A 27,500-nucleotide genomic window follows, 5' to 3' on the forward strand; every position below is an offset into this window, starting at 1 on the left:
GCGGACCCTCCTGGGAGCTCCTGGTCGTTCATGAGGACCCGAGCCAGAGAACTCTTCTTCTTCTTCTTCTTCGGGCGGTCCGCAGCACCACATGTGGAAGGATGACTCCTCCTCCCCTCCTCCCTGCTTTGAGGGTTTTCTCGTATTTCCAAACACATCCACCGCCTGCCTGTGAGGACTAAGACGTCCATCTCGCATCTGCACTGACGGTTTCCTCTCATCATCATCATCATCATCATCATCATCGGGAGGGACTCACACGTCTCCCCCTTCGAGAGGCGCTTGACTCTGAGTTGCGATGGAAATGGAGAAGGGCCACCCGTCCGTGAGGAGGGGAGTGAGCTGGAGTCCTGGAGGACTGAGGAAACCTCTCCAGGCAACACACAACACACACACTCCTGGGACCGAGTGCAATGCATCCTGGGAAACGGCCGGATTCAACAAAGAACAGATGAGCCGGAAAACAAGTAAGTGTTTGTTTATCTGGCTTTTTGCTGTTGTTATTCCTCCAGGAAGAGGCTGTTCCTCTGTGATGCAACAGCACAGACGCAGTGGGTTGTCTGGATGCTATACAGGCTTTAAATGTTGGATATCATCAGATCAGAGGAGCGATAACTGAGGGAGTGGATCGAGAAGCAGGCGGCCTCCTCACTGAAACATCTGTTTCCATGCCTTAGAAACACGAGCCGGCCCGCGGCCGTGGAGCGGCGCTGGCGCCGTGTCTGAATATGGAGCCAGACAGCGTGGAGCTGACTGGTGGCTGAAGCTGCTCTGAAACGTCTTTCTCGTGTCAGCTGTCAGCCAGTCAGTCGACGCTGTAACAACAGCAACAACATGAAGTCATGAGACGGAGGAACTCAGACAACACGTGGCTGCAGAGCGCAGGGGTCAGAGGTCGTTTACAAAGACAGTGAAAAGACATTGTGCTGGGAGGAAGTTTACCAGGAAGGTCAATTACATAACCGTTAAAGATCTGCACCTCCTCCTCCTCTTCCTCCTCCTCCTCCTCCTCCTCCCACTCATTACCGGCTGATGAGTTTTCTCACATGGAGCACACGGCACCAAAAACAACAGACACACAGTTCACGGCGACTCCGCCTCTGCAGGAACCTTCTGGAACACACAGCATGAGTAATACCCCACACACACACACACACACAGGATCCACAGAGAGCCACATTCGATTTGGGTTCCGTTAATCCTGTAATTTGGTGTTTCCACCACGTTTCCATGAGAGGGCATGAACTGCCTCCCCTTCCCAGAGAAGAGACAATCGCTCTGATACACAAGTAAAATTCAGCACAAACAGTTTTAAATCCTCACGGGGGTGATGCCGGATGAGTAATAGGGGGGGGGGATCATTGCCGAGGGCTGGACATTCCTATGTGGCCCTTGCAGGTTGGAGCTTCAGGCCCGGCGGGTCCAGGGAGGCCAGAGTGCACACATACTGACACGGTGCTGTGAGACTGACAGGGGGGCAGCAGAGGTCAGGGGAGCCTCAGGCGTCTGGTCCATCGCTGGGGTCCCGCTGCACTTCAAAGACGACGACGAGGGTCGGACACTTGGCCGCCGTCGCAGAGACGGAGAGGAGCCGCTCGGCGCTCGTCATTGATTGGATTCTTGTCCAGAACTGTCAGAAAAAAGAGCGACTGCTAACTCAACGATGCGTTCGCAACAGAAGTCCCAGCTCCTCCTCCGAGGAGCGTCTCTGTTTATATAATCAGCAGAAAAGTACGGAGGTGGGCGGTGGTTCTAGAAAGAGAAACGGGGCAGGAGGCTGAAAACGGGCAACACAGCCTCCTGCTAAGGACCACCTCCAGCCTCCAGCTAAGGACCACCTCCAGCCTCCAGCTAAGGACCACCTCCAGCCTCCAGCTAAGGACCACCTCCAGCTTCCAGCTAAGGACCACCTCCAGCCTCCAGCTAAGGACCACCTCCAGCCTCCTGCTAAGGACCACCTCCAGCCTCCTGCTAAGGACCACCTCCAGCCTCCAGCTAAGGACCACCTCCAGCCTCCAGCTAAGGACCACCTCCAGCCTCCAGCTAAGGACCACCTCCAGCTTCCAGCTAAGGACCACCTCCAGCCTCCAGCTAAGGACCACCTCTAGCCTCCAGCTAAGGACTACCTCCAGCCTCCAGCTAAGGACCACCTCCAGCCTCCAGCTAAGGACCACCTCCAGCCTCCAGCTAAGGACCACCTCCAGCCTCCTGCTAAGGACCACCTCCAGCCTCCTGCTAAGGACCACCTCCAGCCTCCTGCTAAGGACCACCTCCAGCCTCCAGCTAAGGACCACCTCCAGCCTCCAGCTAAGGACCACCTCCAGCCTCCAGCTAAGGACCACCTCCAGCCTCCAGCTAAGGACCACCTCCAGCCTCCTGCTAAGGACCACCTCCAGCTTCCAGCTAAGGACCACCTCCAGCCTCCTGCTAAGGACCACCTCCAGCCTCCTGCTAAGGACCACCTCCAGCCTCCTGCTAAGGACCACCTCCAGCCTCCTGCTAAGGACCACCTCCAGCCTCCAGCTAAGGACCACCTCCAGCCTCCAGCTAAGGACCACCTCCAGCCTCCAGCTAAGGACCACCTCCAGCCTCCTGCTAAGGACCACCTCCAGCCTCCTGCTAAGGACCACCTCCAGCCTCCTGCTAAGGACCACCTCCAGCTTCCAGCTAAGGACCACCTCCAGCCTCCTGCTAAGGACCACCTCCAGCCTCCAGCTAAGGACCACCTCCAGCCTCCAGCTAAGGACCACCTCCAGCCTCCTGCTAAGGACCACCTCCAGCCTCCTGCTAAGGACCACCTCCAGCCTCCAGCTAAGGACCACCTCCAGCCTCCAGCTAAGGACCACCTCCAGCCTCCTGCTAAGGACCACCTCCAGCTTCTAGCTAAGGACCACCTCCAGCCTCCTGCTAAGGACCACCTCCAGCTTCTAGCTAAGGACCAGGCCTCCAGCCTCCTGCTAAGGACCAGGCACTAAGGGATCTAGCTAAGGACCAGGCACTCCCGTCTGCTGCCTGTGTGCCGAAGGGATCAGGCACTATGGGATCAGGCACTAAGTGCCAGACACTAAGGGATCAGGAGGATCAGGAGGGATCAGACACTATCAGATCAGGCACTAAGGACCAGGCACTTGTGGACCAGAACAAGGACCAGACACAGGCACTGGAGCACTAAGGGACCAGACACTAAGGGATGAGACACTAAGGGATCAGGAACTAAGGGACCAGGCACTAAGGAATCAGGAACTAAGGGACCAGGCACTAAGGAATCAGGAACTAAGGGACCAGGCACTAAGGGACCAGGCACTAAGGGATCAGGCACTAAGGGATCAGGCACTAAGGGACCAGGCACTAAGGGATCAGGCACTAAGGGACCAGACACTAAGGGATCAGGCACTAAGGGACCAGGCACTAAGGGATCAGGCACTAAGGGATCAGGCACTAAGGGATCAGGCACTAAGGGACCAGACACTAAGGGATCAGGCACTAAGGGACCAGGCACTAAGGGATCAGGCACTAAGGGACCAGGCACTAAGGGATCAGGCACTAAGGGACCAGGTACTAAGGGATCAGACACTAAGGGATCAGGCACTAAGGGACCAGGAACTAAGGGACCAGGCACTAAGGGACCAGACACTAAGGGATCAGGCACTAAGGGATCAGGCACTAAGGAATCAGGAACTAAGGGACCAGGCACTAAGGAATCAGGAACTAAGGGACCAGGCACTAAGGGACCAGGAACTAAGGGATCAGGCACTAAGGGACCAGGCACTAAGGGATCAGGCACTAAGGGATCAGGCACTAAGGGATCAGGCACTAAGGGACCAGGAACTAAGGGACCAGGAACTAAGGGATCAGGCACTAAGGGACCAGACACTAAGGGATCAGGCACTAAGGGACCAGACACTAAGGGATCAGGCACTAAGGGATCAGGCACTAAGGGACCAGACACTAAGGGATCAGGCACTAAGGGATCAGGAACTAAGGGATCAGGCACTAAGGGACCAGGCACTAAGGGATCAGGCACTAAGGGACCAGACACTAAGGGATCAGGAACTAAGGGATCAGGCACTAAGGGATCAGACCCTAAGGGACCAGGCACTAAGGGACCAGGCACTAAGGGATCAGGCACTAAGGGATCAGGCACTAAGGGACCAGGCACTAAGGGACCAGACACTAAGGGACCAGGCACTAAGGGATCAGGCACTAAGGGACCAGACACTAAGGGACCAGACACTAAGGGACCAGGCACTAAGGGATCAGGCACTAAGGGATCAGGCACTAAGGGACCAGACACTAAGGGATCAGGCACTAAGGGACCAGGCACTAAGGGACCAGACACTAAGGGACCAGGCACTAAGGGATCAGGCACTAAGGGATCAGGCACAAAGGGACCAGACACTAAGGGATCAGGCACTAAGGGACCAGGCACTAAGGGATCAGACACTAAGGGATCAGACACTAAGGGATCAGACACTAAGGGACCAGGCACTAAGGGACCAGACACTAAGGGATCAGGAACTAAGGGATCAGGCACTAAGGGATCAGGCACTAAGGGATCAGACACTAAGGGATCAGGCACTAAGGGACCAGACACTAAGGGATCAGGCACTAAGTGATCAGGAACTAAGGGATCAGGCACTAAGGGATCAGGAACTAAGGGACCATCTCGTGAAGAAGTAGGACTTGTTAGAAGCAGCGTGTTGTTTTAGTGACTATAAACTTTAAACTCATAAAGTTATTTTAACCAAAGTCCATTCCACTGCTCCGTGTCATCCGCTCCATGTGAACTCTGTGGTCGACGACGTCATCTAAAAAGAACATCAGATTAAGTTTATATGTTAGATATGAACATGTTTTATTAGTTTACATATCACTGGATATTCCATGACGACGTGGCTGGAGACATTTAATCAGATAACTGATGATAAGATGATTTTGCTCATGATTTGAGGGGATTTGCACCTGCAGCGTGATGCCTGGCGCCCCCTAGAGGCAGACGCTCTGTCTCCTCATGCCTCGCCGCTCTGACTGGAGGAGAAACAATGAAATACAAAGTCTGTGAAGGTGATTTATGATCGTGCCACTCGCAGTGAGAGGACTGCTTGTTTAAAGGACGCTCGCTCTTCATTATATTGCTGATAATAAGATGTACGGTGGTTCATATATCAGTTTTTAATAGCATCACCTCCTGGGGGAGTGAGGGATTTACCACAGTTGATGCTGACGTTGATGTATTTCCTTGCAGACTTAGTCTAAAATTAAAAAGAATGTCATAAACAACCCCCCCCCCCCCGGCCGCATCATTAAATGGGGTGATTCTGTGCATCTAACGGCACTGCACATGATCATCATCCAAACTGCCCCTAAAGTTCCTCTTTATATATTGAAATAATCAGAAAAATAAACATACGCTATTGAATTTGTATGTGTGTTCATGTGAAAGGAACTCATGGCAGAGAGATAAATACACTGAGGCCGACTGAAAGTCTGTCAGATCAATGACAGACGCATCATATTTATTATTGCATGGTGGCTTTATTCAGTCTGCCAGGAAAAAAGAGCTGCATGCAGAAGTCTCTCTCTAGGAATGCTTTACAAGTGATTGATTTACGCATAGTAATTGGGATTGGCACATGATGAGATCAGATGATGTAGCTGTCTCCGGCTGTGAGACGTTGAATGTCTCCAGCAGACGTTACATGAATTAGATGAATAACGGGTGTCAAATAACCAGCTATTCTCCTTTTAAAAGGTCCATCAGCGAATCTATAACTCAACTCTGTAAAGCGACTTCGGGTGACTTGAGAAGCTGTTACGATCTCAGACACTTAGGAAGTAGGACCCAATTGCACGACCCGGGAGGCAGAGATAAAGTATTTGTAAGTACTTTATTTTTCGGTTCTGCAGTGAACAAAATGAAAGCGCCAGTGAGGGAGTGAAAAAAAAACAAGCAACAACATAACCCGACCACCTGATCATGCAAAGACCAGACACCACTGACAAGGAACACTGGGAGAGAATTATAATTTAGCAACAAGTAAGACACAGGTGGGACCAATCAGGGCGGGGTGACACTGATGAGCATAGGAGACAGGTGTGATGACAGGTGAAAACAATCAGGAAGCCTGGAATGAGAGAAAGCTAACATAAATGATATGAACCTCTATATCTGTGGTTGGTGCCAGTACCCCCTCTCCTAGGGCCAACTCCTGATGGCCCAGGCTGAGATAAGAGTCTTGTCTAGCAGCTATCCAGCTTCTAGCCTCAGGACCGTAACCCTTCCAGTCTACCAGGGTGCCCCTCCCCTATTACGGACCTCCAGTAGCTTACGGACCTTGTAAGCGTCACCCCTTCAAAGAACTGGGGCGGTGGAGGGGCTGGAAGGGAACAACAAGTGTCTCACATCACACCTGGCTACTAGAGGCGTGCAAAGTTGGGTGCACTCTCAAGGTCCTGGGAGTTGCAAGCGTGCCGGCGGTTGATGACTCTGGACACTGGAAACGGACCCACAAATCTCGGAGCCAGTTTCTTTGAGGCGACATGGGTGGTAAGTCTTTGGTAGAGAGCCAAACCTTTTGGCCTGGACTGTAGGAGGGCGCGACCCTGCGATGAACGTCCGCACAGCCTTCATCCGAGCTGAACTGGAGAAGAGACTGGCGACAGCCCAAACTCTGCGACAACGTCTGATCATGGCATGTGCCGATGGAACCATCACCTCTTCCTCATTGTTAGGGAAAAGTGGAAACCATTGACACAATGGAATGGAGAGAGACCTGTGGCCGCCGTGAAGGGTATTGTGGCCTCACCCGACCCATGTGGTGGCTCTCCAGGTGGTCTGGTTCCGGAGACAGACAACAATGAGTAGTCTCTAGTTCTTGGTTCAGACGCCTCCGACTGTCCATTTGACTGAGGGTGATATCCTGATGACAGGCTGACGGTGGCACCTATGTCGACAAAACTCTTTCCAGAAGGCGGAAATGATTGTGGACCCCTGAACAATGTCATTAGGGAATCCATGGATCCTGAATCGTGATTCATCATGACCTCTGTGACTTTGGCAGAGGAAGCTTGGTCAATGGGATGAAGTGAGCCATCTTTGAAAATCGATCAACCACTGTTAGAACCGTAGTCTTGCCTCTGGATGAAATCCTGTCACAAAATCCATCGAAATGTGTGACCAAGGACGATGCGGCTGGAGCAAGCCCATCTTAACTTGAGATGAGGTCTTATTACACGAACACACCGGAGCGCTCATACTCGCCCATTTTTCTTCATGGATGGCCACCAGAAACGTTGTTGAATCCTGAACATTGTTCTTGCTACTCCCGGATGTACGAAAGCACAGATGAGTGAGCCCAGTGGATGACCTTGGGTGAAGAGCCTCAGGAACAAACAGCAGATTGTTGGGACACTCGCTAGGCGCTGGATTCATGACATTTGCCTCTTTAACGTCTGACTCCACTTGCCAGGAAAGGCTCGATCACCCGGTTAAGTGGAAGGATGGTCTTGGGCTCTACATAGAGTGGTTCGGGATCGTAAACGAGACAAAGCATCGGGTTTTGATTCTGAGACCGGGACGAAAAGAGAGTGTGAAGTTGAATCTACTAAAGAAAAGTGTCCACCTGGCCTGACAGAAGACTGACGGGAGTTGAGACTTAGCCTTTCTTATATATTCTAGATTCTTGTGATCTGTCCAGACTAAAACGGTTGCTCTGCACCCTCTAGCCAGTGTCTCCATTCCTCGAGGGCAGCTTTTACACTAACAATTTGTGTTTCCCGTCATAATTCCGCTCTGCCGTTGTCAACTTCGCGACAGGTAAGCACATGGATGCATCTTGTTGTCTTCTGCAGAACGTTGAGACAGTACTCCTCCAATTCCCTCATTGGAAGCATCCACCTCGACCATAAACTGGCGCTGGGGATCTGGAATGGTGAGTATGGGAGCTGAGGTGAATCTATCTCTGAGAAGTTTGAAAGCAAGATCTGCCTGGGGTCCACTTGAAGGAACCTTGGAGAAGTCAGAACATGCAGAGGAGCAGCAACAGAACTGAAATTCTAATAAACTTCCTATAGAAGTTAGCAAATCCTAGGAACTGCTGAACCTTTTCCTGGAGTCTGGTGTGGGCCACTGGGATACTGCACTGACTTTCGCAGGATCCATTTGGATATGATTAGGTGAGACTATGTATCCTAAGAAAGACACCTCTTCTGTGTGGAACTCTTCTCTGCCTTGACATATAGCTGATTATCCAGTAGTTTCTGCAAAACTTGGCGGACATGGTTAACATGAGATTTAGCGTCTGGGGAGAAAATCAGTATGTCATCCAGATACACAAACACTGAAATATTCAAGAATTCCCGCAAAACCTCATTCACAAAAGCTTGAAAAACAGCGGTGCATTGCACAGTAAAGGCATTACCAAGTACTCATAGTGACCATTCTGAGTGTTGAATCCAGTTTTCCACTCATCCCTTGTTTTATTCTAACCAAGTGATATGCATTTCTTAAATCCAACTTGGTGAATATCTTCGTTGAAGCAGTTCAAAAGCAGATGACATGAGTGGCAGAGGATAGCGGTTCTTCACCGTAATGTCATTTAGTGGACTGTAGTCTATGCAAGGTCTCAGAGACCCGTCTTTCTTTCCCACAAAAAAGAATCCCGCTCCGGCTGGAGACGATGAAGGACGGATAATCCCTGATTTGAGTGAAGAGGAGATGTATTCATCCATTGCTGTTCTCTCAGGTCTCGAAATCGAGTAAAGTCTCCCCTTGGGAATGGGGGCTGGGGGCCAAGAGATCAATGGTACAGTCAAAATCTCGGTGAGGAGGTAGCGACAAGGCTTTAGACTTGTTAAACACTTCTTTTAAATCATGGTAACAGGAAGGTACCTTGTGTAGATCAGGATAGTCAGGGTGATCTATAATGATCCTACTAGAGTCTGTTGGTGCATTAACAGGTTGCGAAGTTTACACCTGCCCTTACAATCCTCTCCCCATTCCTTAACTTTCCTGAAGGCCAGTCTATGTGAGGATTGTGGATCTTCAACCAAAAACCCCAAAATAATCGGGTGCTGAGTCGACTCAAAAATATGAAATTGCATGCTATGGTCCTTATTTATAGTAATCCGTATGGGCTCAGTGCAATGGGTAACTGTGAACAACAAGCGGCCCCTAGGCACTGGCACTAACAGGATGAGATAGCGACAGTTTTTATTTTTAGCTGTTTGACTAGGCCCCAGTCTATAAGGCTTTCGTCAGCCCCTGAGTCTATTAACACACCCTGGTCAAAGGTCTGATTGTTAATACAAATGTCTACCTGAGTAACAGGTCGAGGAGGGAAGTCTGCGGAAACTTGCTTTTGACTGGTGAGCACGATCTTTCCCGGCATTAAGCGAGTTGATGACCCGGCTGCAGAAACAGCAACCTCCCAGACGCGGCGCTGCCTCTCCTCCAGAAAGCCTGGTTCTTCCAAGCTGCATGGGTTCCCCGAGTCATTCGGAAGTGTAGTCCTCTGATGGTCCGGTAACATGAGCTGGAAATCCTCCGCTGGCGGCGCGACCCTCCGAGGCGAATTCTGGAAGCTGGGAATAACATCTCGGTACGCTCTCTCTTTCCCGAAGACGGTTATCGATCCGGATGGCCACAGCGATGAGGATTCCAGATCCCGGGTGTCTCCAGTGGAGCCAGCTGGTCCTTTATCGGTTCGAAAGTCCTGTCATGAAGGCGTCACGAAGCGGAACATTCCATCCGCTGTCCGCTGCTGCTGTACGAAACTCGATGGCATAATCAACCACCTGACGGTTGAGCTGACGATTTGAAACAGTCTTCTGCTGGCCTCCGTAGCAGGCGATGAGTGGTCAAAATGCGCCTCATAGTCTCTATGAAATCGGCCAATGAGTAACATAGTTGTGTCTCTAGACCATTCTGCAGTAGCCCAGGCTGCAGCTCTTCCCGTTAAATGAGACACAATAAACGCCACTTTACCATGCTCAGATAAAAAGCTGCTGGGTTGTGTTGAAAATGCAGATCACACTGTACCAGAAAGGCTCTGCAATTGAAGAGTCTCCGGCAAATCTCTCCGGAAGAGCCAGCCGTAACGGGAGGAAACAGCCTGACCTGGGTCGTCAGCTGGAGTATTGACAGGCAAATTCTCAGCTGTGGATGACGTCACCGGAGGAGCAGTCTGTTGATGAGTGAAAAATTATTCATTTGGGCAACCAGTTGTTGCATCTGTGTAGATAATTCTTCCTGAACCCGGCCTGGCGCCCTCTCAGCTCTTGTATTTCCGGCTGACTTTGTCCAGTTTTTTCGTGATGAAAAATCGTCACGCCCTGTACCGACAGGCGGGCGGAATGTTCTTGGGTCGGCTGGGTCCATAATGTGGTCAGTTCGTTCTGTTACGATCTCAGACACTTAGGAAGTAGGACCCAATTGCACGACCCGGGAGGCAGAGATAAAGTATTTGTAAGTACTTTATTTTCGGTTCTGCAGTGAACAAAATGAAAGCGCTCACGTAGTGAGGGATCAAAAACTTTTCAAGAGCACAACATAACCCGACCTGATCATGGCAAAAGACCAGACGAACTGACAAGGAACACTGGGAGACAGGGGAATTTAAGCACATGGTAACAAGACACAGGTGGGACCAATCAGGGCTGACACTGATGAGCATAGGAGACAGGTGTGATGACAGGTGAAAACAATCAGGAAGCCTGGAATGAGAGAAAGCTAACATAAATGACATGAACCTCTCTAGCATATCTGTCGGTGCACAACAGAAGCGCTATATAAAATAAATGATTATTATTATTATTATTATTAACTTATCTATGCTTTTCCTCCTTAAAGCGTGCAGTCAGTATATTCTAGATGGGAACTCTTGATTGCATAGCATGTTTATAGACAGCAGACGAAATATGTCATTTTTAGGAGCCGTAGATTGTAAAAGAAAAAGGTCTATTAAGGCTTGGAGCAGCACATTAACTCCAGAGAGAAACCAAAGGCATGTTGGAAGCTCCGACGGGGAGTTTTCTCAGCGCTGCAGGAATGCTCAGGGAGGGACTCGGCAGAGGAAACAGAGACCGAGTTCCTGCTGCACTTCTTGAGCCTGAAAAACAAACGGTCCTTTTCAACTGAGCCACGTTCTCAAGGAAAACAGCAAACCTGCAGCATCAGGGTGAGACATGACGGACATGACGGACAACAAGTCCTCCTGCTTCACGAGATGGGCCCTTAGTGTCTAGTCTCTTAGTTCCTGGTCCCTTAGTGTCTGATCCCTTAGTGTCTGATCCCTGAGGGTCTGGTCCCTTAGTGTCTGATCCCTTAGTGTCTGGTCTCTTAGTGTCTGATCCCTTAGTGTCTGATCCCTTAGTGTCTGATCCCTTAGTGTCTGGTCCCTTAGGGTCTTATCCCTTAGTGTCTGATCCCTTAGTGTCTAGTCTCTTAGTTCCTGGTCCCTTAGTGTCTGGTCCCTTAGTGTCTAGTCTCTTAGTTCCTGGTCCCTTAGTGTCTGGTCTCTTAGTGTCTGATCCCTTAGTGTCTAGTCTCTTAGTTCCTGGTCCCTTAGTGTCTGATCCCTTAGTGTCTGATCCCTGAGGGTCTGGTCCCTTAGTGTCTGATCCCTTAGTGTCTGGTCTCTTAGTGTCTGGTCCCTTAGTGTCTGGTCCCATAGTGTCTGATCCCTTAGTGTCTGATCCCTTAGTGTCTGGTCCCTTAGTGTCTGATCCCTTAGTGTCTGATCCCTTAGTGTCTGGTCCCTTAGTGTCTGATCCCTTAGTGTCTGATCCCTTAGTGTCTGATCCCTTAGTGTCTGGTCCCTTAGTTCCTGGTCCCTTAGTGTCTGATCCCTTAGTGTCTGATCCCTTAGTGTCTGGTCCCTTAGTGTCTGATCCCTTAGTGTCTGATCCCTTAGTGTCTGGTCTCTTAGTGTCTGGTCCCTTAGTGTCTGATCCCTTAGTGTCTGATCCCTTAGTGTCTGGTCCCTCAGTTTCTGGTCCCTTAGTGTATGATCCCTTAGTGTCTGGTCCCTTAGTGTCTGATCCCTTAGTGCCTGATCCCTTCGTCCCTGGTCCCTTAGTGCCTGATCCCTTAGTGTCTGGTCTCTTAGTGTCTGGTCCCTTAGGGTCTGGTCCCTTAGTGTCTGATCCCTTAGTGTCTGGTCCCTTAGTGCCTGATCCCTTAGGGTCTGGTCCCTTAATTCCTGGTCCCTTAGTTCCTGATCCTTTAGTTCCTGGTTCCTTAGTTCCTGATCCCTTAGTTCCTGGTCTATATATTTAGTCCTGAGAGACACGTTGAGGAACATTTCTTAAATAACTTCTTCAACAAGCTTATTAAAATGTCTCCACAGAGCCGTATTTCTCTTGCTGCATTGGGTGTGATCTAAAGGACTGTAGAGAACAACTCAAACCACATGTTGTACAAACAACTATGTGGGTTTTTTAAAGAGAATATTTTATCTCAGACTTGTTAAAAATGTGTCTTTGCTGGTCCTCTTTATTTGTACATAAAAGCGGTTTGGTGAGTTTTAATTGGGTGTTGAGGGAGTTGTCTCTTTCTGAACAGTAGATGCAGCACATTGCGAAGTCTCCCACAGTCAGGGTCTCTTTTATCATCCCTCCAACATCTCTGTCATGCCTCTCATTGATCTATTCTCTGTCTCTTTCCCTCCAGATCTGACCCGCAGTGCCAGTTTATCAGAGAAGGAGCTGAAGGAGGCTCGCGTGAGGAGTCAGATCATCGCCGCTCAGCTCACCGTGCCGTCCAGCTCCAGCTCCAGAGGCGTGCAGCTCTTCAACCGCCGCCGGCAGAGGGTCAGTGCCTTTACGCTGGAAAGCTGTGGCGAGGATTCAGGGGGAGGCCGAGCTGAGGATGTAAGAACAGACCCTTCATCCAACACACCGGCATGGGCAGAGAGGAGCACTGAGGACAAGGATAGAGACCTGAACCTCAAGAACAGCGGTACCAAGCCAGCACCGGGGAGGGTGCATTCAGGAGGGGATATCATAGAGGAACCGGGTCAGGGTTTTCAGAAGGGAGACTACATGGAGGACGTTGCTATCCAAGAGAGACATTTCCTCCCAGTCAATGAGGAGCAGGAGGAAGAGGAAGAGGCAAGAGATCAAATTCACGAGATTCCCCCTGGAAGTAATTATACTGATCCAGTTCTGATGAGACATGATGAAGTAGAGGACGACACTCTCACTGGGCCGGCTCCCCAAGGAAAGCTTCACAATGGCTGCCAGAGTATCTCTGGAACCGAGCGGGCGTCCGTGCCCACATCCAAGCAGACGAGTGCCATCACCAATCGAACCGCCAGGCCCTTCTTCTCGCCACTGACGGTGCAGTCTCCAGAGGTGGCCAGCCCCGTCATGGGCATCCCGCCTCCTCCTTCCTATGCCACTCCACCTCTCCCTGCTATCTCTGCCCCTCAACCATTGGCGTTCTCGCCTCCCCCTCCGCCTCCATTGTATCCCACACCTCCTCTACCGGCCTTCACAAACCAACCTCCGCAGACCTACTACTCCAGTCCACCTCCGATGTCTCCTGTTATGTCTCCTTCCTTTAATGCACCACCCCAGTTCCCCATGTCTTCTGTGTCCCAGTACCCACCCATGCCCCAGTACGGCCTTCCAACAGCCCCAAGGCCCTCCACCTTTGTTCCTCAGCCGATAACACAAATCAAAACAGGAATACTTGAGGAGGGTGCTGCTAAAAGGGGAAACAGGAAGTCAATGTTCACATTCAAGGAGAAGACAGTGGTAGCTCCGAACCCTGAGCTGCTCTCTCTGGTGCAAGGGGTTGACGAGAGGAAGAAGCATGGACACAGATCTGTGCCAGAGCCGGCATCCGAAGAAGAGTTGCTGGCGTTGGGGGCAGAGGCCTCCAACTTCCTCGCCAAGGAAGAGGACAGGGCCGAGGAGGCGAGAGCTCCAGAGTGGGCTTCCTGCCTCAAGACCTCCAGGACCCGTCCGAGGGCCGAACACAGGCCGGAGCAGACCCTCACCAATGTATCAGGAAAGGGGGCTGATCTTTTTGTCAAGCGTCAGTCCAGGATGGAGAAATACGTTGTCGAGAAGCAGAATGCAGGACACGTTAGGTCTCCTTCTCCCACGATGTCTCTGCCACCGTCTTGGGTGTTCCCATCGAACATGCCGGGCCGGGTCAAGGCCATTGCTAAAAACTCTGACATGAGTGCTCAGCTTTCACAGAACCTAAAGGCCCAACAAGTGGTCCAAAAGCCAAAGCAAAAGGCGGCAGCACCAGAGCCAATTCCGGAGGCCCCTCTTTTGGAAAATGGTTGCTCCAAGTTAGAGATGGAGCTGTCGAGGCACCGGCCATACCAGCTTCCCGCTTCCCTCTTCATCCTCAACCCAGTCAAGGACCCCATTAGCACCCTACCCAGAGGAGCACCGCAGTCCAGGAACCTGCCATCGTCCCAGTCCTTCTCCAGAAAGGCTTCCTTACCTTCTCACTTCAGTGCCCAGCCGATGTCTCCACAGCTGCCTCTCAGCCCCACAAGAGGAGCGGCGGAATATCGTCCGGATCCGGCCTTCGGGGAGCCGAGGACCAGCTCTTCCATGGCGGCTTTTTCTCCAGAGCGAGTGGCTTCTCCTCGGTCGGGGTTCCAGGCGCCACGGCCCACGTTTTCTGCCAAGAAGGCGGGAATCGCACCACAGGTGTGGAGACCCTCTCTGTACCGTTTCTAGAAAATGTGTTTAAATCTGAGGGAAGATTGACAAACGAAGGCTGCTTTTAGGGCTACATGTGTTCAACTAGTGCCTTCTTCTAGTTCCATCTCTGGTTTTGTAGGTATGCAACGATGTGGAATATTTGAGTCAGAAAGCAATTGATGTGTTAGAAGTGAGGGTGAGACGTAACAAATTGATCTAAGTGATTATACCTTAATTATTCAGCTAATTTATACTTTTCTACAGTAAAAAAACAACTAAACAGCAGTAATTACATTTAAATGTGCCTTGATATAATCACATTACTTCCATAGCCAAAGGCGCTCAGCCTTGGGTATGGAAAATACCTTAAAATACATCCATTTTCAGTAAGTTTTAAAAATGTGATGGGAAATCACCTCACACTTTTTCCACTTAGTCTCCCAACTCTTTGGGCACCAGGGACGCTGCTCCACGAAGCACTTTAACAGATGGTCTTATGTCTTCGGGGTAATTCACTCGGCTTTCCAGCATTTTCTACATAAGTATATGTTGTGTGGTCGGATTCTTTGATGTTTCAAAGTACAGGCTGCATACTAATTTGCCTCGCGAGCCTACAAATGTATTGTTTCCGTGACTTAAAGCAGTAATTCCAGGACATCATAAATCACTTTTCTTTTAGGACTGCAGGGTTTATGTTTGTTTCTTTTCATCAACTTTGCTTCTCTCTTCTGCTAATTGCTTTCTGTGTGTTTCCTCCTCTGATTAAAACTTTATTCTTACACTCTGATGTGACCTCTTTCTCCTTTTTCTCATTTCCTGACTTCCTGGCTTCTTTCGAACCATTAATTTCCCCGTTTGGTGTTTTCTTATTTCACTTTCCTGCCTTTCTTCCAATCACTGCAGTCAACACACAAATACAAGTGATACCTTCCATAAATAGATCCATCTTGGAACATAGTATGTACGATTTAATTTGCCATTATAGCATATTTGACACTTTAATAATCATATTAATGATGTGTGCTCATGTAAAATCCTTGTTGTTTGCCTTCAGATGGTTTTATGCCTTCAACTTTTTAGATGTGACGTTAATCTTAAAAGACCATAACTTCTCAGGGCTCTTAGCCTGTCGTATCATGATCACCAGTGGAGATAGTGTTCACTTAATTATTATATGCATGAGAGGGAGTGCTGCTCTTGCTTTAGTTGAGTAACTTTATATCCCCATAAAGGTTATCCACCTCAGGACGGCCAGATGACGGTAACCTGAGAGACGCTGAAGACCAGCCAGGCGTATTCAAGAAAGCAATAAACAAAGATGACCTGAATAAGACGTAACACATAGATACCAAAACACATTCACTTAGTCTTATTGAATAGGGTTAGCGTCTGTTTCAATGCAGAATATTGGTCTTTTGTAAGAAAATATCTTGTCATGGTAACATCAAAACCTTAGAATTAACAGTGAGGACATTTATTTACGATACATTATACTAACATCGCTATTATTTTGCAAGCTGTATTTCTAATGTATGTTTACTGAAATACATTATTTGTCAACAGACGCCAACAGATTCCTTCCCAGTTGAACCCCCCAGTGAGACCAGGACGCCAACCAGGACGCCCAGCCTCACCAGACGGTTCAGCAGCCCAGAGGGCCCCGCCGCCGGGACCTGGACCGCCAGTCTCCAACCGGATCGGCCCTCCACCACCATCTTCAGCCGCTCGGTCACGTCCCCTGTGTCCTCTTCCAGGGTCACGAGATGCCAATCGCCTATGGCCAGCCAGAACATCCAGTTATCCACGACAACATCCAGACCCCCTCAAACATCTACAGCCACCTCTCCACTCTATCCTCCTTGGGGTTCAAGGTGCCAGTCCCCGATGGTGAGCCAGAATACCCAGTCTTCTAACATCTCCTCCAATCCTGGTTTCAGACCATCCCAAACCTCTACGACTACTTCCCTTCGGTCTCCTTGGGGTTCAAGGTGCCAGTCCCCAGTGGTAGGCCAGCATCCCCAGTCCTCCAGCATCTCCTCCAATCCTGGTTTCAGACCATCCCAAGCGTCTATGACTACTTCCCCTCGGTCTCCTCCTTGGGCTTCAAGGTGCCAGTCCCCAGTGGTAGGCCAGCATCCCCAGTCTTCCACCATTTCATGTCTTCCTACTTCCGGACCAACCCAAACATCTATATCTCCCGTCTCTCCTCCTTGGGGCTCACATTCCCAGTCTCCTGCCCTCTCTCAGACCAGTTTATCCTTCCAGGCCACTAGACCTCTGTACAGATCCTCCGTCAGCTCTCCCGGTCCCCCACCCAAAGACAGTCGCTGCATGTCGCCCGTTGCTAATAACCCAGACTCTAAAGCCAACCACCGCCTCCTGGCTAAGAACATCATCAATGCAGCCAAGCGTAAGAACAGCCCCTCCCCCGGAGCCCTGAGCGGGCACAGCCTCCCCATCTCCCCTCTGGGAGGTTCCCACCACGGCTACGACTGCCACAAACCCCCCATGAGCCCCTTCCAGTCGCGGGCCTTCGGCGCCCAGTCGCCGACGTTCACCAGCCCGCCTCCAACGCCGACGCAGAGGATCTGCTCCCCCGTGAGGCTCTACAACACTCGCTCCCTCACCGACTCCGACACCTCCGTCGAGTCGGAGGACTCGGGCCTCCGGTCGCCCGGATCACACTCCTACAACACCTGCCCCCGAGGCTGGGGCGGCAGCCTGAGGGTGAAGAGGAACCCCGTCTCCACGGACCTGTGAGGGCCTTACAGGAACCAGGAGTTCAGTGTTCAGAGACCTTTGAGGGACTTACAGGAAGAGAAACCCCGTCTCCACGGACCTGTGAGGGACTTACAGGAACCAGGAGTTCAGTGTTCAGAGACCTTTGAGGGACTTACAGGAAGAGAAACCCTGTCTCCAAGGACCTGTGAGGGACTTACAGGAACCAGGAGTTCAGAGTTCATAGACCTTTGAGGGACTTACAGGAAGAACCAACGCAGGAGTTCAGAGTTCATAGACCTTTGAGGGACTTGCAGGAAGAGGAGCCCCGTCTCCAAGGACCTGTGAGGGACTTACAGGAACCAGGAGTTCAGTGTTCAGAGACCTTTGAGGGACTTGCAGGAAGAGAAACCCCGTCTCCAAGGACCTGTGAGGGACTTACAGGAACCAGGAGTTCAGTGTTCATAGACCTTTGAGGGACTTACAGGAAGAACCAACGCAGGAGTTCAGAGTTCATAGACCTTTGAGGGACTTGCAGGAAGAGGAGCCCCATCTCCAAGGACCTGTGAGGGACTTACAGGAACCAGGAGTTCAGTGTTCAGAGACCTTTGAGGGACTTGCAGGAAGAGGAGCCCCGTCTCCACGGACCTGTGAGGGCCTTACAGGAACCAGTAGTGTTTAGAGACCTTTGAGGGACTTGCAGGAAGAGGAGCCCCGTCTCCACGGACCTGTGAGGGCCTTACAGGAACCAGTAGTGTTTAGAGACCTTTGAGGGTCTTACAGGAACCAGGAGTTCAGTGTTCATAGACCTTTGAGGGACTTGCAGGGAGAGGAGCCCCGTCTCCACGGACCTGTGAGGGATTTACAGGAACCAGGAGTTCAGTGTTCAGAGACCTTTTGGGGGCATTGGATCGACCAGTTAAAGGGTTTCTGACGTCATTCCATCAGATTAAGAGAAGAGGATCCTGGATGATGGTCCATGTCGTATGAAGTTGTCATAGTATTGTATAAGACCCATAAGGACTGACAAGAACAAGCTCTAACATCATGCGGTGGCTGTGGCTTGTACGCTTTCTTAATACCAAAAAGACTAAAGGAACCAAAGATATTGAAGTCACTTGAGTTAACCTTGTACTTTCTACACCTGCACAGCCCATACACACCTGTTCACGTTAAATGGTGTTATTCCGTTTGTAATGTTATCAGTGAATAATAAGTGCGTCTGATGCACGTTATAATGGGAAGAGACTTTAAGGGTATCAACGAGACATATTGAATGAGTCATGTGTACATATATATGTCATTGGACTGTGTTTAAGGTGTTCTCTTTGCATTAACAAAGGATGGACCTATACAGTAGATCATGAGTTAGATTATACCGACATGACAGATATGGTGGGTGGGACACATGCTGTCACTTTATCATACAGGGTCACAGTATTCAGTTTATTATACATTCTAATCCATCTGAAATAAATCATGTGCTTAATTATAACGGTGCAATAATCACAATAATAAACTGTTTGTTATGTTTTATGTTGCTATATGTACTGCAGCTACTAAGATGAATGTAAGCTGCACAGACAGAGAACGACGAGGAGATGAGGAGATGAGGGGATGAGGAGATGAGGAGATGAGGAGGTAAGGAGATGAGGATATGAGATGAGATGAGGATATGAGGAGGCAAGGAGATGAGGATATGAAGAGGCAAGGAGATGAGGATATGAAGAGATGAGGTATAAGGATATGGGAGAAATGAGACAATGAGATGAGGATATGAAGTGAAAAGGAGATGAGGATATGAAGAGGCAAGGAGATGAGGAGATGAAGAGACAAGGAGATGAGGATATGAGATGAGGATATGAAGTGAAAAGGAGATGAGGATATGAAGAGGCAAGGAGATGAGGAGATGAAGAGACAAGGAGATGAGGAGATGAAGAGACAAGGAGATGAGGATATGAAGAGACAAGGAGATGAGGAGATGAGGAGATGAGGAGTTAAATGGAGGTCGGACCTGTTGAATCAAATGCTGTTTCCATGATTCATGAGATTTTAAAGGTGTTTTGCTGATGTTTAAACATTGATGAACAAATATGAACAAATATATGTCATCAAAGAACATGTCATGGAATACTGATCGTAACATTCATATGTGAGATGTGTGTTTCACCACCTGTAGTCAAAGGAACGTGATGCTTATTGTACAGAGGCCCTCTGGTTGGATGAGGCTCAACACAACGTTGTTAAAGAAAGCTTAGAAGTATGTTGTGTCATCATAATCTAAGTGAGAAGAGGACGAGAGCAGTGGGTCGTATTTTAAATACACACATATCTCTGTTTAATACGTTCTCTTTGACTTCTGAAGTTTCTTTTTTATACTTGATTTGCACTTAATTCCATTTTAACGGCTCAATTGACATCATTTAAAAACTTGTCATTCAAAAATTAGAACCATACAAATAAATAACAATGACAACATTCTTGCACGGATACATTTTGTGTCCACATGACGGTGGTGATTACAGCCGTAAAGCCGCCGGCCGACTTCAAAACCACATCTGGCTTTTCTTTTCAAACCATTCTCGTCTCGCCCAGAACCGGCACGCGGCGGCGGCCCGCTCCTTCCCTCCGTGACGAGAAAGTCAAAAGCAGAAGCACATTTCTAAATATTTACTCCAGTGTATCTTTTGAGTGACAGGGACCACCTGCTGCACGGTGACCTCACCTGACACCTGCGGCAGGGTCACGCGTGTGATGGATTGGTGTCGGCCACTGAACACGCCGACACCCTCAAACACACAAATAGTCATTGTGTTGGTTCTTTCGTGAGATGGGTAGTTTCTTTTTCTTTTTCAATACAGCATTCTAAAAATCATTTCACAACTGTATGTCTGAAAATCAATGCATAATAAAAAATGAACTGCAAAAACAATGTATTGTCTTACATTTTGTGTATATTCCATAAACACTGTGGACTGAAAACTGGAGTAGAAATGTATATTTCTAAATATACAGAACCAAAATTAAACTTTATGCATAACTCTACGCATGCATACGGATGAGGAGAAGTTAAAGTAATTTAGGACCCTAGTAATCCTGCACAGAGCCACTCACACAAGGACTCCTATGTCATGTGGCCCTTACATAACCAGGATAACCCTGCCATGCACTTCTCCATTAACACTGTAGTGTTATTTTTATTTGATGCAGTTTAGTAGTTGGAGTGAGCTATTATAAACGGTCTATGTTCAGTCACTGCAAACTTCTTTGATGTGTTTAACAACAACATAAATAGTAGATGACTTACACATGTCATGGCTCACGCACCACATGTGAGGACGTATTTCTCTGGTTTCATGCTGATAGTTCAGGGGCTGCAGTTTCCCTCCCAGTGACTCCTCTGGGAGGAAAGAGAACTACGCCTCGTTCATCACAGCTCGTAGACTGCCACCTGTAGGGCTGCAGACTGAAGTTCAAACGAGGCTCCGCCGCTCGACACGCCGCTGATTCTCAAAATACACAATTCATATATTCTGTCATGTCTCCATTTCTTACAAGGATTCATCATATTAAAAAAAATTAAAATATACTTCTAAAATATACCATGACAAACAAATAAAGCTATAATTTGACTCCTTATCAAAGGAGAGTCATTCCATGCGTGCAGAGAAGAGCTGAATGTGGTCTGGATGCTCACATGATGTGATTATAATTATGTGATTGCGGCACAATGGATTTGTTGGAGGGGGGGGTAAATATGAATGAGCCTATAGGAGAATAGTTTATAAATATGTTGTCACATGACTAATTAGGAGAATAATAAATACATATATTGTCACATGACTAATTAGGAGAATAATATATACATATATTGTCAAATGACTAATTAGGAGAATAATATATAAATATATTGTCAAATAACTAATTAGGAGAATAGTATATAAATATATTGTCACATGACTAATTAGGAGAATAGTATATAAATATATTGTCACATGACTAATTAGGAGAATAATATATATATATATATTGTCACATGACTAATTAGGAGAATAATATATATATATATGGTCACATGACTAATTAGGAGAATAGTATATACATATATTGTCACATGACTAATTTTCATTGGATGGGGAACAACTCGGTGGTCCGTAAACCGTGTAATTAAAATACTTGTTCCTCCCCCTCGATGTTGCATAATGACATAATAACACGTCGTGCGCCTGCGCGTCTATTCGCCTGAAACATGGCGGCCGCAGACAGCCGGGCCTCGCCACCAGGGGGCGCCCGCGAGGCGAGCCGGAGGGCGGCGGGCGGCGCGGCGCTTCCTCGTCTGACAGCACTCAACTCCGCCAGGACGAAGCTTCCTCGGGACGATGCGGCCATAGCGACCGCCGAGGAGACGTCGAGCCGAAGGCCGCCAGCCTCACGTCGGTCTCCCGGGGAACGCGCGCGCGCTCCGCCGGAAGTTAGCGCCGCGAGCTAACTTTGTGCTAACTCGACTGGACGCCGAGCGCTGGCCCGTTTGTTGTTGTTAGCCGCTCATGCTAACCGTGGAAGTTGCCAGTTAGCTGGCCTCCCGAGCCAAATGGTTGAGTAACTATTTTGTTATTAATTAGATTTTAACTCCTCCGATGCGGCCCGGAGCGGGAACCCCCGGGCGGTGAGCGGCGGTAGCCGAATGGAGCTAGCGAACCGGGAGCTTTTTAGAGAACCAGCCGCGTTGAGGTAACTATCTGACGGTAGTTAGCTTCGCCGTTAGCCGCCGGAAGAATGAGTAGAAAACACCATCATCACTATAAAGGAGCCGAGGTCAGCTGCTGCGTCAAGTACTTCTTATTCGGGTTCAACATCTTGTTCTGGGTGAGTAAACAAAGTCCAACACGCTCGTGTTTACAACTTTAAAGTTGAGCTGGAGAAGCTGGAGGGAGGAACTCAAATGATCCCTGAGGTGTAAAACAGTCGTTTAACTTCACAGAAAAGTATTAAATGAATTGCCACATGTTGTTGTTGTTGTTGTGCTTACTCGCTTCGTGGATCAACTTGATTACTTAGAGAGGAAGTCACTGGTATTCGTTGGTAATCTGCAGCTGGGCTGTAATGATTTACTACTTTATACTTTATACACATTATCTACCCAAACAAAGCCTTCTGTGTTTATTGTTCTCATGATGCAACTTTTCCTTGACATGCATCTGAAATTGCCTTTTTTTAGAATTGCCAATTGTGTGTTGTCACTCACATCCCCACTTAAATGATATTTATTAAACTTTATTCAACCCATCCGGATTAAAAATCTCTTTTTCGAGGGTGACCTGGACCCAAGAAACACAGAACAAGTTAAAGGAAACGACAAGTTAAGGGACAGTGATCGACTTCATTGGCTTAAACTATGGAGTTTCTAAAAAGAAAGAAGTAAAGTGCCATCTGGTGACGGTTTGCGGGTGTCGAGTGTCGCCGGTGGAGACGGACAAAAGCCCGGCTGACGCTGTTCTGGTGGTGAAGGTCGGGTCCATTGTGCTGTGAGGAACTACATGGATCCCATTTGTATTGTTGGGCCACATCTCCTCCACATGGATCCCTCCTCCGTCTGAAAAGTTCCTCTGTTCAGCCTCCTCCTCCTCCTCCTCCTCCTGCAGCCCAGAGGGTCTTCCCACACACTGCTGGAAGTAAAAGCCCCCCCCCCCCCCCATGCGCCTCTCTTTTCACGCGCCCCTGTTCACTCCCTCCTCGCTATAGTCCTCTGTGGGAAAGCATTGTCTCTCTCACTGACACACCCTTTAACGCACAAAGACGCACGGAGGACACAAAGACTGGGGGACGGGGTGAGACACTGTTCACCCCCCCCCCCATGTGCTTGTTCTGATGGACTCATCCGGCTCATGGCTTTCCACATGCAACTGGATCTCCTCCTATGGCTCCTTCCTTTCTTCTTCCACACCTCCTCGCTCCTCATCCAACCATCATGGGGGCGGTCGTCCTGCAACCCCAAGGTCGTCGGTTCGATCCCCGTTAGTTGCAAGTGGAAGTGTCCATGAGCAAGGCACTGAACCCCCAGTTGCTAAGGAGGGGTTAAATTCAATTCAATTCAGTTTATTTGTATAGCCCAATTTCACAAATTACAAATGTGTCTCGGAGTGCTTTACAATCTGTACACATAGACATCCCTGCCCCAAAACCTCACATCGGACCAGGAAAAACTCCCAAATAACCCTTCAGGGGGAAAAAAAGGGAAGAAACCTTCAGGAGAGAACAGAGGAGGATCCCTCTCCAGGATGGACAGATGCAATAGATGTCATGTGTACAGAGGATACATTCCGTTGCCTCTGCAATGACAATAACTTGACTCCAATCCAAAAACGTAGGAGTCTCACACTCGACTCTGACACTGTGTGTGTGTGTGAGAAACGTGTTGCAGGTCAGTTCGTGTAACATTTGGCGTCTCGCATGAAAAGGTGCCGTGTGATCCAGCGGCACCGAGCGGCGCCGAGCACACGGGCCGTGGTGTCGTACTCGCGTCCTTCACAATGTTCTGACGCTCCGAGTGAAGCGCCGTGAGTCTGAGTCCTCTGCCTCTCGGGAACAAGTTCCAGCTCGCCGGTTGTTTCCGTCAGTAATTGCGGGAAGATGTTCGCCTGAGTTCTGAGAAACAGGACCTGACAGACGAGCTGGAGCACCGGGGGGAGGGGGTGAGAGGCCTGGTGTCTGTCCCTCAGTGAGGGGGTGAGAGGCCTGTTGTCTGTCCCTCAGTGAGGGGGTGAGAGGCCTGTTGTCTGTCCCTCAGTGAGGGGGTGAGAGGCCTGTTGTCTGTCTGTCCCTCAGTGAGGGGTGAGAGGCCTGGTGTCTGTCTGTCCCTCAGTGAGGGGGTGAGAGGCCTGGTGTCTGTCTGTCCCTCAGTGAGGGGTGAGAGGCCTGGTGTCTGTCTGTCCCTCAGTGAGGGGTGAGAGGCCTGTTGTCTGTCCCTCAGTGAGGGGGTGAGAGGCCTGGTGTCTGTCCCTCAGTGAGGGGGTGAGAGGCCTGGTGTCTGTCCCTCAGTGAGGGGGTGAGAGGCCTGTTGTCTGTCCCTCAGTGAGGGGGTGAGAGGTCTGTTGTCTGTCCCTCAGTGAGGTGCAGGGCGATGGAGGTGACGAGCTCGGCAGGATGCCGCGGTGCTGATGCTGTGAAGACGTTCTCGTGGTGGAGTTGAGTTCATCACGGGGCGTTGAACCATTTCACAGGTGGTCAGAACCTGGAGGAGCCGTCAGTGAACCTGGTTCTACATCCTGGGAAGTGAGAGTTCTGTCTCTCTTTCATCTGAGGACCACACCCTCCACTACACCTACCACACCTCCACCCTTCATTACACCTACCACACCTCCACCCTCCACTACACCTACCACACCTCCACCCTCCACTACACCTACCACACCTCCACCCTCCACTACACCTACCACACCTCCACCCTCAACTACACCTACCACACCTCCACCCTCCACTACACCTACCACACCTCCACCCTCCACTACACCTACCACACCTCCACCCTCCACTATACCTACCACACCTCCACCCTCCACTACACCTACCACACCTCCACCCTGCACTACACCTACCACACCTCCACCCTTCATTACACCTACCACACCTCCACCCTTCATTACACCTACCACACCTCCACCCTCCACTACACCTACCACACCTCCACCCTTCATTACACCTACCACACCTCCACCCTCCACTACACCTACCACACCTCCACCCTCCACTACACCTACCACACCTCCACCCTCCACTACACCTACCACACCTCCACCCTCCACTACACCTACCACACCTCCACCCTTCATTACACCTACCACACCTCCACCCTCAACTACACCTACCACACCTCCACCCTCCACTACACCTACCACACCTCCACCCTTCATTACACCTACCACACCTCCACCCTCAACTACACCTACCACACCTCCACCCTCCACTACACCTACCACACCTCCACCCTCCACTACACCTACCACACCTCCACCCTCCACTACACCTACCACACCTCCACCCTCCACTACACCTACCACACCTCCACCCTTCACTACACCTGTGGTGCCTCAGGCCTGTTTGTTGTTCTTCATTCAATCAGCTTCCTAACAATATGATTTAATCCAGTTTGAATGGAGCTATTATATTTATGTCTCTATCGTTATAGTTCATTCCCATCCCAAATCTCACAGGAGGGACATTTTATTATACCAATAAAACCATAATATAAACCGATATTCACTTAAAGCAGGACTGTTTTGTTGAATGTGCTTCTATAATGAAGCTCATTGTGTGTAAAGTAGAACAGAGGGGGTCTTACATCAAATGTAGAACTGTTATTATTAATGTCAATCGTATAATCAATAGCACCGTTTAACAGCCTGGAGAACAACCTTGCACAACCTATGTGCATCTCTTTCCAAATAATAAATGACAGTCTGATATCTAACATTGTTGTAAATAGAAGAAAACAATCATAAAACAACATCTTTACTTCAGATTATTTTCCGTCTCAAGCAGCCGACTTCAAATGACTTTCTGGAGTGTTTTACACCGTGAGCTCTACTCACCCTCCTCTGGGACGGGAGGCTGAACCCTCAGGGATTACCTGAACCCTCAGGGATTACCTGAACCCTCAGGGAGTACCTGAACCCTGAGGGATTACCTGAACCCTGAGGGAGTACCTGAACCCTCAGGGAGTACCTGAACCCTGAGGGATTACCTGAACCCTCGGGGTATCAGATGCCACCTGAGCGAGCAGCGACTCTAACCTGAGGTCAGGTGTGTCGCTCCACTCGGCCGTCTCTCTGAGAGCCGACGGTCTCTGTAAGCTTCTGGTGAGCTTCTCTCTACCGGTGACGGGTTCATGACATCATCTTTTACCAACAGCCTCACCCACAGCAGTTTAACAAAGGGCAGTAGAGGGCTTTCAGATGTGTGTGTGTGTGTGTGTTTAATCTCTTCTTAATGTCCTCATCATTCTCTGATTCTTATCCTCTGACATTGAGGTTCTTTTGTCTTTCAGTTGCTTGGAGCGTCGTTCTTGGCCATCGGCCTGTGGGCATGGGCGGAGAAGGTGAGTTAACGCGTGACGCCAACACAAAGTTCTTTTCTTTACGGAAATGAGATGGAAGAATAATTTGAACGAAACAGTTCAGGTGAAAACTGCTTTTCAGAAAAGTGGCGTGGAAACTAAAGGCGCTGTTCCGGTAACGCTCCCCAGCGCTCAAAGGAAAGCTTAAGCCACGAGGTCCGAGAGGCAGTACAGTTGTTACGGGACATTACGGCTCGATACAGTACACCCCGTGACTCTCAGCCAATCAGAATGCTTGATTCCATTATAACTCCTTCTCATGGTCGTCTCAGGTGATTCATTATAACATTTGTTTTGTGACTGAAAAATTCCATTGAGCCAATAATATTTTTTTCCATTAGTTGCAGAGTTTCCCAGGCGCTGTAAATAACTCAAAATAAGGAGTTGGAAGGTCTTCAGCCACACGTTCAGTGTCTTCACCGGCACAGGATGATCGCCCCAGATTTGCATGTAATCTGAATTCTGTATATTTTCCACTCGTCTCCATTAAGCCTCGTGTGCAGCGGCTCACGTCCGCGTATTTATAACGCCGTCCAGTTAACGGGCAATTTGTTTCATTAATTAGGCAGAATTTGTGCCGGTCTGCTCGGTAAACGCCGCAGCGGCGTGGAAGCGTGTCGCGATTAGTAACGTCTGGTCGCGGACTCGATGCAAATGGCCTCGAACCGGAGAACCTCGGAGAACCTCGCGTGTGAAGGGATTAGACCGAGTGGTGAAGAGCAGCGTCCCGGAGAATTTGGGACTCTGCGACTGATTTAGTTTCCCAGCCCGCGGCCCGATGTCTCCATGCTTCATGCTGGAATTGAAATGAAAGCACTTTATTCTGCAGCAGTGCCATGAAACAGCGTCAGAGAGCAGCGATGCAGAGGCTCCTCTGAGCGCTGCTCTGGAACACCTCCTGAAATGTAGAACGAGTTGGTGAGAAACCAGAACTATTCACTCCCAGAATGCACCTCTCTGCTCCCCCGGGACATGGCCTCGCCCTCCACTGGGACCAACG

At 49.4% G+C, this 27,500-nt stretch overlaps 2 protein-coding genes across 6 annotated transcripts in view; both read left to right on the forward strand.

The window, feature by feature from the left end:
• The window catches only part of LOC130209240 (synaptopodin 2-like protein), a 27,923-nt gene extending 7,603 nt beyond the window's left edge, over positions 1–20,320 (forward strand). For all 3 annotated transcript variants that reach the window (XM_056438771.1, XM_056438770.1, XM_056438769.1), the window contains 3 exons: positions 1–467; positions 12,671–14,676; positions 16,234–20,320. The exon at positions 1–467 is cut by the window's left edge and continues 745 nt beyond it. In XM_056438771.1, the coding sequence (XP_056294746.1) occupies positions 299–467; positions 12,671–14,676; positions 16,234–17,430 (3,372 nt within the window). In that variant the 5' untranslated portion in view covers positions 1–298 and the 3' untranslated portion in view covers positions 17,431–20,320. The remainder of the gene's footprint in view (positions 468–12,670; positions 14,677–16,233) is intronic.
• Positions 20,321–21,687: 1,367 nt separating this feature from the next.
• The window catches only part of tspan17 (tetraspanin 17), a 15,925-nt gene continuing 10,112 nt past the window's right edge, over positions 21,688–27,500 (forward strand). For 2 of the 3 annotated variants that reach the window (XM_056438793.1, XM_056438794.1), the window contains exons 1-2: positions 21,688–22,254; positions 26,432–26,482. In XM_056438793.1, the coding sequence (XP_056294768.1) occupies positions 22,165–22,254; positions 26,432–26,482 (141 nt within the window). In that variant the 5' untranslated portion in view covers positions 21,688–22,164. Of the gene's footprint in view, positions 22,255–26,431; positions 26,483–26,841; positions 26,951–27,500 lie in introns of all 3 variants that reach the window. The other variant, XM_056438795.1, reaches the window with a different exon arrangement.

Source organism: Pseudoliparis swirei, chromosome 19, assembly GCF_029220125.1.
Source record: "Pseudoliparis swirei isolate HS2019 ecotype Mariana Trench chromosome 19, NWPU_hadal_v1, whole genome shotgun sequence".
Classification (NCBI taxonomy): domain Eukaryota; kingdom Metazoa; phylum Chordata; class Actinopteri; order Perciformes; family Liparidae; genus Pseudoliparis; species Pseudoliparis swirei.